Here is a 13,455-nt window from a genome sequence, read left to right on the forward strand (position 1 = left end):
TATTTGTCATCAAATGGATGCTCTCCACAATATAGGACTTCTTTTTTGTTCATTACATACCTCAGTCATCCCATTAGGAAGAAAGCCTTGAAAATGTGAATTAAATAAAGCAGATGCAGCGTGGGTGTTTTGAGTATGCCTGCACTAAACCCCAAAATAACATTATTTACTATTTCCCTGCTGAAAAAAATGGTATAAAAATTAATCCAATCCTTATGGTAAATATGTTTCAATGCCACATTCACTATCAAAATCATTGAATCAGTGAGACAACTCACATGATAAAATCTTTTACTATGTAATAATCTGGATTCTTACTGAGTTACATGACATTTATAATTTGCAAAACTTCAAATTGAATTTAATGATGTGATATTCTTTGTGAAATGCCACTGAAGTCAGAAAAATGTTCATGTTTAGAAGTAAGCATATTTTTAAGTGTGCCAGTAGACAGACGTCTATAAATTTGTCATGCAGCCTACTGGTCATCACCTGAACTTCTGAGGATTTTGATGACTTAAAGGTGGTGTGAATTATTCATTAATGTTTGTAAAATAATTTGAGATCCTAACAGAGAAAAGGTCAGTAAAGTCCAGAACATTACCATCATGTACAGGTTTTAATCACAGTGTATTTATTTCACATATTAGGCAAATTTAACTTTATTCAGTAAACTAATATTCAGTGGACTTATAAAATTCGTATAGAATCAGCCATACACATTGTGCAAGGTCATAAGAAGGTGAGAAAAGTTTAATTACAAGGAAGAAAGAAGAGAGGAAAAATTATCAAAATGTATAAATAATTACCTCATGTATAGACCAAGAGTGTTACGATTCATAGAGACCATCTCTATTTTTCCTTCCTCACCATGGCATTCTCCAGTGTGACATGGTGTGGCATTTACTTGGCTTTCTCTATTGCTTCTTTACCCCCAGAAGAGCCTCTTCTCCCTTCAGCTTAATCCCAGCATTTCTGCACGATTTGGGACTTTCATTTTGTCGTATTACTTTTGAGAGGACAAGCCATATAACCTGCTATGGGATCCGGCCCTGTGCATGTTCATTGTGGTTTCCCAGACCAGCTGTGGCCCGCTTGCTGTGACCGCAAACCAGCAGTGGTATGAGAGAAGACCGTAGGGAAGTGTGGACAAACCAAACAAACGGTGGTTGTCTGAGCTGTATGACTGGGCGAAGCAGTTCCTTTATGAAATCTTTCCTCCTTTTCTTAATGGTCAGGGAAGCCACTGTTTCTCCATTTAGATGGAGAATCCCGTGTTGTGCGTGGATGCTTCGTGAAAAGTCCCTTCAGTGGATTAGATACGAGTACGACCCGCTGGACACAGGAATGAATAAGAGGCATTTCATCTTCTCCACTAATTTACCATTTACCTTTGGAGAGAAGATACCTTGCTTTATCAAAAAATGATAGGAGAGCCCGTGATTACTAAGGACAAAGTGACTCTGAGACAGACGATTATGTCCTGGGGAACAGTCAGCTGTCCAAAGCCTCCTTACAGCTCCTGCTCTTTGTTGCCCATCTCCTGCTCTTTGTTGTCCAGAGCAAACTGCTTTTTTCCAGGTAAATCTATTTTGACTTTCTTATCTAATTGGATGTTCACCCTTATTTTCTTCCAGACCTTTCTGTGATGGTAACCATGAAACTTTCTGGCTTTGTCTCCTTTGAAGCCTATAAGAAATCTCTACCATCACCATGGAAGACTGGTCTCCAAATGGAAAATAGAAGGGTATCGGTAGGTTTTCACTACAGCACAATCTTCTGCAAGTGGCAGTTTCTCTGGTGAATAGCCGTATGGCTCCAGCACATTTATACAATGACCTTATCGTACGTAATGGTTCCCATTTTCTTTGGGTTATTATAGATGTCTAGTCATCAAAAGCAGCCTGATTCTGCAAGTGCTTAAAAGCCTACATCCCCAGAACTTCAGTGAAGTCTTGAGCTGTTCACTATTTGCAGGGGTAGACTCTGCCTTCCCAGAATTTCTCTTTACTAGGGAAGGAAGACAGGATTTTCAGGGGACTGTAACTATATGTTCAATATACCGTTTAAGAGGTACCTATCGTCTGTAGACAGCCCAGTCTGGTGGACTCCTGTCCTGAAGAATGAACTAACACCAACACCCTTCGCCCCTTCTCGTGTGTCTCTGCACGGGAAGTCTCCTAAACAGCCAATATTTCTCATCTCCTGTGAAACTCGCTTTGTTTGGCTCATCACCTACCATGTTCTCCCACTTGGTACTGATTTTGAGGGAGATGCCAAAATTACATGACCGCTGCCTTTTTGTTAGAGATCTTCACAACTTAAATGCTTAAAACACCCTTAGATAATCAGCAGATGAATAAGAGAAAATTACGTTGCTTAATTCAGAAACGTGAAGAAGTAATTTTATCAACTCCCACGTGGTAGAGAGCACAGGAAAGTTCAGCTTCCCGTGTACTTCTCAATATACAACCTCGGTGCTTAGAACAAATTGGTAAGAGTCTGAGTCGTGCTTCTAGGAAATCTAGAGATTATCACATTTGTGCTAGTTGCTGAAGTTGGTTTTGCGAGCCTTTACTTTTGTCACGTTATCTAAAAGCTCCCCGATGTGAGAATCAAGCTACCAGGAAAAAATAATCAAAATTTAACTTTCTTCTGTAAACTTCAGTGCAGAAAGTAGCAGATGGCTTGAGGAGGTCTCGCCCATTTCATGTTGACACTGGAAAGATGCTCTCTCTGGCGTAGAGTTGCCAGCTTCAGGCAAGCTCAGCCACTGATAGCTTGAGCCCTGATCCTAAGCCTAACACCCGTAAACCCCACTTTGCCAGCTGGGCTCACGGTAACCTCAGAGGTCCAGGCAGGCAGAGCTCAGAAATGTGTTTCAATCATTTAATGAGTTTGAAACGCTCTTGAAAAAAAAACACCCTTGCCATTAGGATCAAATCATTATTATAACAGCTATTATAAAGAATACAAGTTTCTTTTCACTAACCTAGAATCTGTCCAAGCAAAAAAGTGCCGCTGCTTTTAATCTAAAGTGAATAATTCATGTTTTAGCTTAAGGAATTAGAAGAATACAGACCATTATCTGCTTTGATCTATGTAAGTAATATACATTTAAAGGGGGTGTGCAGCAAAAAATAAAGGTAGGGAATGTTTAGTCCTCTAGTTCTACTTCTTTATTATTATTTTTATGACTGTATTTAAAGTGTTGACACTTCTGATTTCAGTAAATCTAATTGTAAAGTAACAAAGTGGAGATACATTAAGATGTAAGTGAATGCTACTGGGTAGGAGGGATTAGGTCAAAGGTCTGCTCTATCTGAACTGCAACTGTTGCATGTGTTGTCATCCAGTATTGCACGATCAATTTAATTGCACTCTGTTTTGATGCATCTAGACTTAAAAATATCAAAGAAGAGATGCATCTTACTTATAAAAAGCTGAAAAGGAGTCAGGAGTCAGCCAATTATTACTATCTGGGCCCTGATTCTGCCTCTGGGATGTTGATGCTTGGGGTAGATGGAACCCAGCTATGTTTTTCTAGGTGCGTATGGCTACCTGCTGATTGCTGTCTCACCAGAATAAACTGTAAGCCTTTCCAGCTGTTCTTAATCTGGACCCTTAACCTTTAAAAAAACCAGAGGCTTTCCATTCCTCAGAGCCAAACTCTGCTAACAATATCTAGGTTGTTTTCAAACCAAGCTTAAAACATAAAAATGACTAATAAATCCATATTCCATAATAGTTAGGCTGGAAAACTATTATTTAAAAACACACTCAGTTTTTATGACCCATTTCTAGTAAAAATCCAAACCATGCTTCACTAACGCTATCACTGCAGATACTCAGATCCTGGATGACGGGCATGATATCCAGATAGATGCACCAATAAATATGTAAAGGCTATAAATCTGTCTGAAATTAGTGATTTGTGGATGCGCGTGGGGGAAGAGGGCTGGGAAACTCTGGTTTCTAATCTGTTCGTTTCCTGACTCTTAATGTTCTGTAACTTCGCAGCTGGCGATTGGATTTTTCTGTGGTTTGTGTTATTATGTGCTAAACACATTACTCCGTGCCCTTGGGTGGGACCTGGGGCTTTAAGAATAAGGCCCTGCTCTCGCACGGGCTTTTAGCCTGCACCTGATTCCACTCGGGCAAAGCGCAGTTTCGGGCAGCTTTGGGCCGGGGTCAGCCCCTACCTGGGACTCCGCAGCCCCCCGGAGCCCCGCGCCCGGGGGTCAGGCAGGTCTGGAGGAAGGTGACGGTGGGGTTTGGATGGAGCCACAGCCTAGAAACTCGTAACGCCTCCGAGGCCCGTAGCCCGCTGGCTTCGGGATGCCACTTCGGGCTTCCCATTAAAACAACAGCAAAAAATAGCAGTCATCATTCATAACCATCCATCTCGCTGACTTTTTTACGGCCCCGTAATTGCCCCCTCCCTGACAGGCGGATTTATGCCTTGGCCGCCCGGTGGCAGGGAGCTCCGCCGCCCGGCTGGCACCGCCGGCTCCTGCGGGGCGGCAGCGGAGGGGGGGCACGGGGCGCGCCCCGGCCCCGGCCCCGGGCGGAGCGGAGCGGCGGCGGCGGCGGTGCCGGTGCCCCCCCGGGGCGGAGTGCGGAGCCTCCTCCCGCCGCTCCGCGCCGGGGGCGGGCAGGGCCGGCGCAGCCCTTCCCCCGCAGCCTGCCCGGCCGTTTTGAAAACGGCAACCCCCCCCGTGGCCGGCAGCCTCCTGCTTCGTTACCGTCTCCAATACACCCCCCCCCCCCTCGCCCCGGTCCTTTTTGGTTTGTTGTTCTGTTCGGGTCCGGGGCTGCTTCTGGGCTTTCGGCAGCCGCTTCTCCCGGCTGGGGGGGAGCTCTCATCACTTGGTTTTTCCGTGCAAAACTCAAGGACCATCCCAGCAGCGTTCGGGAGGGAAACGCTTCCCTTCGCTCTCTTCCTCTTTTTCTCTTCCCAAGCAGCCTCCCTTCAAGTCCCTCCCGCGGCTCTCTCTCTTTCTCGCCCTCCCGGCAGGACTTCGCAACTTCTGCCCCCGGCTCCGCTGGCCTTTTACTTGCGATTTTTTTTTTTTTTCTGGGTTTTTTTGTTGTTATTTCTCCTTCCCCGCGGGCGCACGGCCGGGACGCCGGCGGGCCGGGCGCGGACCCTCCGGCGGGCAGCGCCGCCCCCCCCCTCCGCCGGGAGCCGCCTTGGGAGGGAAATGATGGCCTAGAAATTAAGCAGCACTTCTGATGTGGTACATCTGCCTCTCCCCCCCCCGCCCCCCCTCCCTTTTCTTCCACCGGTTAGGATTTCCCCGCGTCTCTCCCTCTCTTGCACTTTTTTGAAAAACCTTGAATTTGCGCCCCCCCCGTCCCGGGGTGGTCGCGCAGGGGGGGGGGGGGCTGAGCCGCTCCCCAGCCCTTCATGCGCGGCGCTGGGCGCTCGGGGAGGAGGCGAGCGGGGGGGCGAGCACCGCGCTCCGCAGGAAATGCCGGCGCTGCGGCGGGGAGCGCCCCCGGCCCGCCGCCGCCGCCGCCCCCCCCCGGCCGCCCGCCGCTGACCGCCGCCGGAGGGGTCGCTCCCGGCCCCCTGCCCGCCTGCGAATAAGCCCCGGGGCGGGGGCCCCCGCGGCGCGAGGCCCGTCGAGGCCATGGCCGGCGGCGAGGCGCGGAGCCCGGGCTGCAGCGGGCGCTGCCCGCCGGCGGGGCGGCAGCCCGGCACCCCGCGGGGCGGCGGCGGCGGGGGGGCGGCGGCGGCGGCGGCGGCGGCGGCGGGGTGGGGGGGGCCGGGGCCGGGCTCGCGGGCCGCTCTGCCGCCGCCGCGGGAGACCTGGCGCCGGCGGAAACTTTCCTCGGCGCTGTGCGCCGGCTCCCTCTCCGTGCTGCTGGCCCTGGTGGTGAGGCTGGTGCGGGGGGAGCGCGGCCGGGAGCTGGCGGCGGAGGGGCCGCGGGGCTGGGGCTGGGGCTGGGGCTGGCTGCCCCCCGGCGCCGTGCCCCTGGGCCTGGCCGGCGCCTTCTTCGGCGCGGGCCGCTACCTGCTGCGCGGCGGCGTGCGGCCGCGGACGGCGGCGCTGCTGCTGGCCGCCTGCTGCGGGGGGGAAGCGGTGGCGCAGACGGCGCTGGCGGCGGGGGAGGAGGAGGAGGATCGCTTGCTCTCCCTCGCCGCCACGGGGGTGGTGCTGAGCTGCCTGGCCGCCGCGACATGGCTGGTGCTGAAGCTGAGGCAGGGCGTCCTCATGCTCGCCGTGACTAGCGCGGCCAGGACCACGTCCCTCGTCGCCTTGGAGAAGGTCCCGGCGTCCTGGCGGCCCTACCTGGCCTACCTGCTGGGGCTGCTGGGCATCCTCCTGGCCGGCTGCGCTGACCGGCTCTGGCCCCCGCGGCGGGCCGCCCCGCCGGCGGAGCCTCCCGCCGCCCCGCCGGCCGCGGACGAAGCCCCGGTGCTCAGGCGGCGGCGGCGGTCCAGCTCCATGATCTCCCCCGAGATGTCGGGCGGCGGCGGCGGCAGCAAGACCCACCGGCGGACCTCGCTGCCCTGCATCCCCCGGGAGCAGGTAGGGCAGGGGCTGGGGGGGGGGGGGGGGGCACGACACGCGGGTCCCAAACTTTGCCGGAGGCGCGGGGAGCTGTGCCCTCTCCCCGCTGGAGGCGCCGAGCACGGTGCGGGCTTTCCCCGGGCGACGGGACCGGGACCGGGGCCGGGGCCGGGGGGGTGGCGGGGCTCTCCGGACCCAGCCTGACTTGCCCCGGCTGCGGGCGCCGGGCAGAGAGGGCTCGGGGTTGTCTTTTCTTTCACAGCCGTCACCGGCGCTTGCTTTTTTTGAGCCCGGTGGAAGGTCGGGGCGGATGGTACCCGCTTGGCTCTCGGAGCTGGTGGGAACCTGCCCTCGGGTTTCCCAGCATCACTTACCGGCTACCTGGAAAGGTAGCTTAGCCCTATTAAACTTGCTTTAAGCTTTAAACGGGGCATGGGGGGGGGTGTGTGTGTGTGTGTGAGCGAGCCACGCAGCCTGTCCTCGGCGGGAGAAGTCCCTTCTCAGGGTGATGGCGTGTCCTCCGAGGCTGGCCCGCACAGCGCGGTGCTCCTCTTTGCACTTTGCCTCCCCAAGGCTGTTCCTGTGCGTGTAATCAATAGTTCCCGCTCTGCTACGGTTGTGGAATCCGGTACGAGGCACACGCGATTTATCTCAGCTTTGCTTCCCTTAAGAGGCCGTGATTTGAATGGATGAGCGAGAACTTACTCTGTTACCAGCGATGCGTTCTTTTAAATACACACCTCAAAAAAAAAAAAAAAAAAAAAAGAAGCAAACACCATTATCTTTACTGCACAGCTTATAGAATCCTGCCATGGACACAAGGTCGGCTTAGTTCTGCGCTCGAAGCGTTTTCTCAATTTTTTTGAGACTTAAGGTTGCCCCACAAAAGAATCGTTGGACGGGTTGAGTGTAACAGAGTGTATTGTAAGTCAGCGCAACCCTTGCTGAGCAGTGGAAAGGGAAACCTGGGGGAAAATAAGTGGCAAATGGTGTTAAGCTTTCTTTTTCAATTAGTATTGAAAACTACTCTGTGCACTGAGGTCAACTGAAGCATATTGCCGTGCAGCAAAGGTTTTCTTTCAGGTTGCTTGCTGGATAAGCAGCTAAGTATTTTCCAAGTAATGGCATCTAACCATATGGTGTGGGTGACTAGTTTGTTTCTGGAAATGGTTTGATTACATCCCTTTGTGGTTGGTTGTGACATTTTCTAGAAGAGGGCCTGACAACCTTATATACTTGAGGCTTATTTTACAACAAATGTACTTATTTATTTAACATTTTTGTTTAGATAAAATAAATATTTACCACAGTGTCCAGGTAAATACAGTGTGAAAAAGTGGAAAGCTGATCCAGTTCTGACTTCAGCAGGAACTGAGAGAGAGAGAAGGGTGTAAGAATTATCTGTAAATACAATATCTAAGGCGAGACATTGAAACTGTTTATACTTACTTGATGATGCTAGGCATTTCTCATGGTTTCTTACAATAATAACTTGTCAGGTTTAAAACATATTTCCACTCACTCTCGCACTTCAAATAAAAGCAGCTTTTCAGTTGCCATCTCTAAATGTAATCATTCGGAGACAGAGCTCACTAGTTTGTGATCATGTCCTCTTTTCTTACGGAGGGAATTCAGATCATCTGTGTATACCAGGATGTTAAACTGGTGATGGATAACAAGGTAGATTTCTCCCCCCCAAAATGATGTGCTACCTGGGGACAGTGGTCAGCTTTGCCCCAAGCAATTCCCACTCCCAGGCTGCGGAGCTGGACTGGAGTTAGCTGGCCACTGTACAGTTTACCCGCTGCAGGATTTTGGCAAATTTCTCTTTCTTTTGTTCTCACTCACTATTAATCAATAGCGAGATCTGGTATTGCTTGCGTCACTGCGTGATTAGAAATGGATGACTACTTTTGAGTTTGGGGAGGCTTTTTGTCTTTTTTTTTTTTTTTTTTTTTAAGCACAATGTGGCTGTGTGTATGTGAACTTCCCTCCCTAAAAGCTGTCCTCTTAAATAAATGTTAGCAAGATAGAAAAATGGAAAAACTGAAACAAAGCTCTGTAAGGACCTTGAAGAAATGCTGGGAGAAGTGGGACTCTTTTATAGCAAACAAAGTTTGTGTTTATAGCAAAAATCAGCTCCCCATAGACTTAAAGAAACCATAGGTAAATGTTTCTCTTTTGGGCAGTTTTTAAATATAACATGTTAAAAATAGAGGTGAGGGCTTTATAAACAAAACCAGGCCTTCCCTCACCCCCTGTTTTTAAAAAACATACCCTGAATGTTTCTGGTCCGAAAGATACCTTGTTAATACGTCTGGGAGCTGCCAGTAATTTTCATCAGGAAATGGATCTACTTTATTGCTTTGAAATAAATGCTTTCATTTGGTGAGTAGCATTAGGTGAAGTTTTAGAGATGTTTCCCATTGCCTCTTGTGTAATCTTTCCTATCACTGAGCACTTAATTAAGCTTTTATTTTTCCAGAGTGTGATTCCTTCCCTATCTGCCTCTTTGTGATACGAGATTCTACAAAAGTCAGAGTTTCTGAATTTATTTTTTTTTAGTCACACACATCTCAGTTATCTGATTTTTTCCCTGGTAGGATACTGAATTGAATCTATGTGGCCTTGTGATACAAAGGACAGTACCAGGAATTGCAAACTAATATCACAGTAGAGGTATTAGCATATTTAAAATTAAATGTATACTTCTGTTTAAGCTGCTAGTAGGAGTAGCTGGAAATGCATATGTCACTAAATTACTCCTTCTGCAGAAACATCTTGTCTTAGTTGCTAATAATTTCCCAAAAGAATTTCAAAAGAAAAACCATTTCATTAAAAACCCCCCCACCATCAAAAATCAAACCAGTTTCTTTTGGTGCTAAAAGTGCTCTTTACTAGTTTCTCGTTTAATTCTATTTTTTGTGGTTGATTTTTGTATATGTCTCTCTCTTTGTCAACTTTGGCAAATTCTTTGGATTAAAAGCTTCCAGTTTGGCGTGTGTGTAGATCTCATTGAGAAATGTGTGCTTTGTAATAGCCTGATCCTGCTCCCAGCTGAGTGTTGTCTCCCTCTGATTTCATCAATGCCGGCTGAGGATGCTCACCTCCTTGAGGGCTAGCTCACCCAGATTTGAGAGAGGCTGCGGAGAGAAATTGTGAATGGATGGATAAGACAGTGAATGAATGGAACCCCCCCCCCCCTTTTTTTTTTGTGGTAAATGCGCAAGTACCACCAAGATGATGACTTTTGGAGTTTCTTCTTCACTTTAAACATTTTAGTTTTTCCTAAAAGTGTGGAGAGGAGGTGGGGAGGCGGGGGACGGGGCAGAAACGGGTTCTATGTCATGGTGTTTCCCACTGAAATATATGGCCCCTGTGCTTCGGAGCTTGTGCCTCTGTGTGTTAATCTTGACACACAACAGTCCAAAGGAATGATTTCACCTTGGTGGGTAAAATACTCCACAGGAGATAGTAGCGCTGGACGATTTTAAACTATGCCAAAGACTCCCCATTTTTCTTTTAAGCCTTGCTTCTTGTTTGTTTTGCTTGGGGGGAATGGGAAGCTTTCAGTTAACTTGGATTCATTACAAGTGTGTGTTAAATGAGCTAGAGCAGCTGCTGCAAGTAGTTCAATTTGCTCAGCCTTTTTAGATTTCTTCTTTCCTTAGAACACTGTCACAGGTACAGCACGCATCAGGGTTTGAAGTACTTTCTAGTTCCCAAAGCAGTGGGTGACACAGCCCCGTAGGAGAAGGCACTAGCGGGGTGCTGCGTCCTGCCCTGCTGAACAGCCCCGATCCGTGCAGGAGGCAGCACCAGGACGGAGGAGTTTCTCCCGCAGCCCCGACGTCTCCCGCTGCCAGGCCTGCAGCTCCATGTGCGAACTCCCACCCGTGTCCTCTGGCTCCTGGGGCAGAGAGGTTTTCTACCCGTTTTCTTTCCTTCTTTCTCTTTGCTCTTTGCCTCCTTCTGAGCGGTTGGAGAAGTAGAAAGCTGTTTGCCTTGCTGAGGGACATCTGAGGGGCTGTCACTTACTTTTAATTGGTTTGAGACTTGGTAGCTGGTTTGTGCTGCCACATCTTTCCCTGCCTGTTTCTCCTTTTAAAAAGTTATTTTTTCAGATAAGTAGCTTTGGTGCCAGACTCCTCTGTCTTCCTCCAGAGGCTGCGGAGGGGGTTTTGCTCAATTTGACCATTTTTCATGGGGTTCTGGATGGTGACTCTGCCTGTTCCCAGTCTGTAGCCTGGGAAAGTTGTGAGCCGGGACTGTCGTTATCGCTGCCTGTCTGCAGAGTTGAGAAGACAATACTGTAACAGTTCACATGGTCAAAGATATCTCTTCAGCGATAAGATCTAAGAAATGGAGGAGGGAAAGAAATGTATTTGTTGGGTTTTTTTCAAGGGAAAATTAAGGCTTTATCTGTTCTTCTCATTGTTTGACAGTGAGAGCTTTGTAAGTGGCAGGAATATGTTGCCTCCCCCCCCTCTTTCCTGGTTCTCTGTCGTTCTGCCCTAAAAAAAGGACAGATGTCCCTTATGTTATAACTGATTTTTAATATTACTTATCCTGCCCTCTGGCCTGAAAAATAGGAGAGATCAGAGTGCAACCTACAGAGATTTAAAATTTGGCAGAGGAGAAGGCAATTAAATTTAGGTAGTGAACTTCATGTATGTCAGAAGTTATGGTCTCCTATTAGACATGCGGTGTTATATACCATATACCTCCTTCTGCTAATAAGCTTTATTGAGCTGTAATTACTCTGATAAGGTTTACTGGCATTAGCATTTAGGTCACTAGAAACCGAGGAATACTGAGGAGTTATGTCATCTGGTGACTTGCTGAAACACAACCGTGTAAAATATTTAAGTAAGGCTCCAGGAAAAATCACCCAGGGATTCCAGATGTAATACTTTATTTTCTTTTGCATGGCTTCATTGACGCAAACCCGTTCTACTTAGATTTTTTTTTTTTTCCTTTTTCTTTCAACTTCACAAAAATGTAAAAACTGCTGCTGAAACTCTCACGATTGGTTTAGAATCTATTTTTGTCAATCGGTTAAATCAAGAAATGTATATTATGGCATATTGGCAAAAAAAGTAAAATACAGTAGTGACTTTCTGCTCTTTCTGCCTGAAGTGTGAAAATGCAAAGCTGGGGAACTGAAAGAAATCCTGTGTACGCTGGGTTGTCATGTTAATTAAATAAACAGCCAGAACAGTGATCCTGTGTATGAAATGTGTTTTGAGAAGCTTGTTGGGGGCTGGAGGGGAAAAACAGTGACACATGATGTTTTGGACATTAACTGCGACATTTGTATGAATTTGTCCTAATCTGCTGTTAGTGTGCTTACGTTCCAACTCTTTTTTGCAAGAGACTGAGACATAGCTGTATTTTGCAAATTGAAGGAATATTGCATGGGTTTTTTTTTCCTTTAATATAAAAAAAATAATCCCGGCTTGGAAGTGGAAAGGTTGCTGGGTTCTGGTGCTTGCAAACCACAGGGCTCAAAATGGGGGTGAGCTGACTGCATCCTAAATGGTCTGAGAATAAAAAGCTGTAATTAAAGCTTTAAGCCAGTTGCTGTGATTTACTTAGGTAATCTAATGGGAGATGTACAGCTTGTAGCATACTGCTTGACAGATAAGGAAATAAATGTAAAGGTTTGGATAACAAAGTGGAAGTCAGGTTTTCTTTGTGTGCATTTTTTCTTCTCTGCGTGGTTTTGAAAAAGTTTCTCGATGAATTACCAAACCCTTTCCTCAGAGTCTCTTCTGTGTTAGTCAGCGTGTCACTCAGAAATAAATGCCTCTCCTTTGGACTATGTAGTTTTTCAGGTTTTTACTTGGTTGGTTTGTTTTTTGGGGGGGTTTGGTTTTTTGTGGTTTTTTTGTTTGTTTTTTAACTTGGTTTGCTCTAAGCCCTGCTGCAAGTACACTGGTAGCATCAGGAGTTCTCTGCATCGGGGGTAACGATTTGAGAAATAGCAAAAAAAAAAAAAAGACATAAAATGTGATGTGTGTCCACGTTTTACCTTGTGGGGAACATCAGTGCTTTTCTTTCTGACGTGTTTTTGGAGATGAAGCGAGGTTGGGAGAGGAAGAACTGCTGCACCCCTTGATCAAGCTTTTACTTTTTTTGTAACGCAGAGCTCGAGCTGCTTCGCTTCTCCCTCGGTGTGGGCGTCTGGGATTGTTACAAGCCTCTCGTTATTTATTCTTATCATTACTCCTATTGTGCTACGGCCGCGCTGGGCATCCGCGCCCCCCCCCCCAACCCAACCCGGGGGTGGGTGCGCGCAGCCCCGGGGCGGGGCGGGGCCGGAGGGCGGGGCCGGGGCCGAGGGCGGGGCCGAGGGCGGGGCCGGCGCTGGCGGGGCCGGACCCCTAGAGGGCACGAGAGCCCCTGTTCTGCGCCGGCACTCAATAAACAAAATCTGTCCGTGGTACTTAACTGAGCCTTTCTTTTCTTTGGATCCTATTTTTTTTTTTTCACCTTTTTTTTCACGATTCTAGTTGCGCTTCTGGCTTGTCCCAGCCCTTCGCTTCGGTGCGTCGGGGGTGAGGGCGGGCGCGGGGCCGAGGAGGGCGGCTGGAAGGTTCTGCCTTCGGTGGGACACCTGGGTGAGCGCCCTGGGGTTGGGGCAGGTCAACGAACCGGCCCTGAAAGAAGACTTCGCCTCTCTAAGCTGAGCTCTTTTGGGGGGTGCTGACAAAAACCCGATTGGGAGCAGAGCGGTAGTAGGCTTTGGCCTTCAAAATGCCGATTATGAGCGTAACTGGAGGTGGCGGTACAAAGAAGAAGCCGCCTCCGGATCTGTCGAGAATCCGGAAGAACAGACTAAGTCACCATTGCTTTATGTATTGTGGAACCTCATGACTCTAGTCACGCATATAACTATTTATAAATAAAATGGGAAATGCCCCAGGAAGGG

The 13,455-nt window shown here is 48.5% G+C and overlaps 1 protein-coding gene across 2 annotated transcripts in view; it reads left to right on the forward strand.

The window, feature by feature from the left end:
* The first annotated feature begins 5,621 nt into the window (after window positions 1–5,621).
* The window catches only part of PDE3A (phosphodiesterase 3A), a 262,985-nt gene continuing 255,151 nt past the window's right edge, over window positions 5,622–13,455 (forward strand). Inside the window, exon 1 of one of the 2 annotated variants that reach the window (XM_069807850.1) lies at window positions 5,622–6,539. In XM_069807850.1, the coding sequence (XP_069663951.1) occupies window positions 5,637–6,539 (903 nt within the window). In that variant the 5' untranslated portion in view covers window positions 5,622–5,636. The remainder of the gene's footprint in view (window positions 6,540–13,455) is intronic. The other variant, XM_069807851.1, reaches the window with a different exon arrangement.

Source organism: Haliaeetus albicilla, chromosome 19 (genome assembly GCF_947461875.1).
Source record: "Haliaeetus albicilla chromosome 19, bHalAlb1.1, whole genome shotgun sequence".
In the NCBI taxonomy this organism is placed as follows: Eukaryota; Metazoa; Chordata; class Aves; order Accipitriformes; family Accipitridae; genus Haliaeetus; species Haliaeetus albicilla.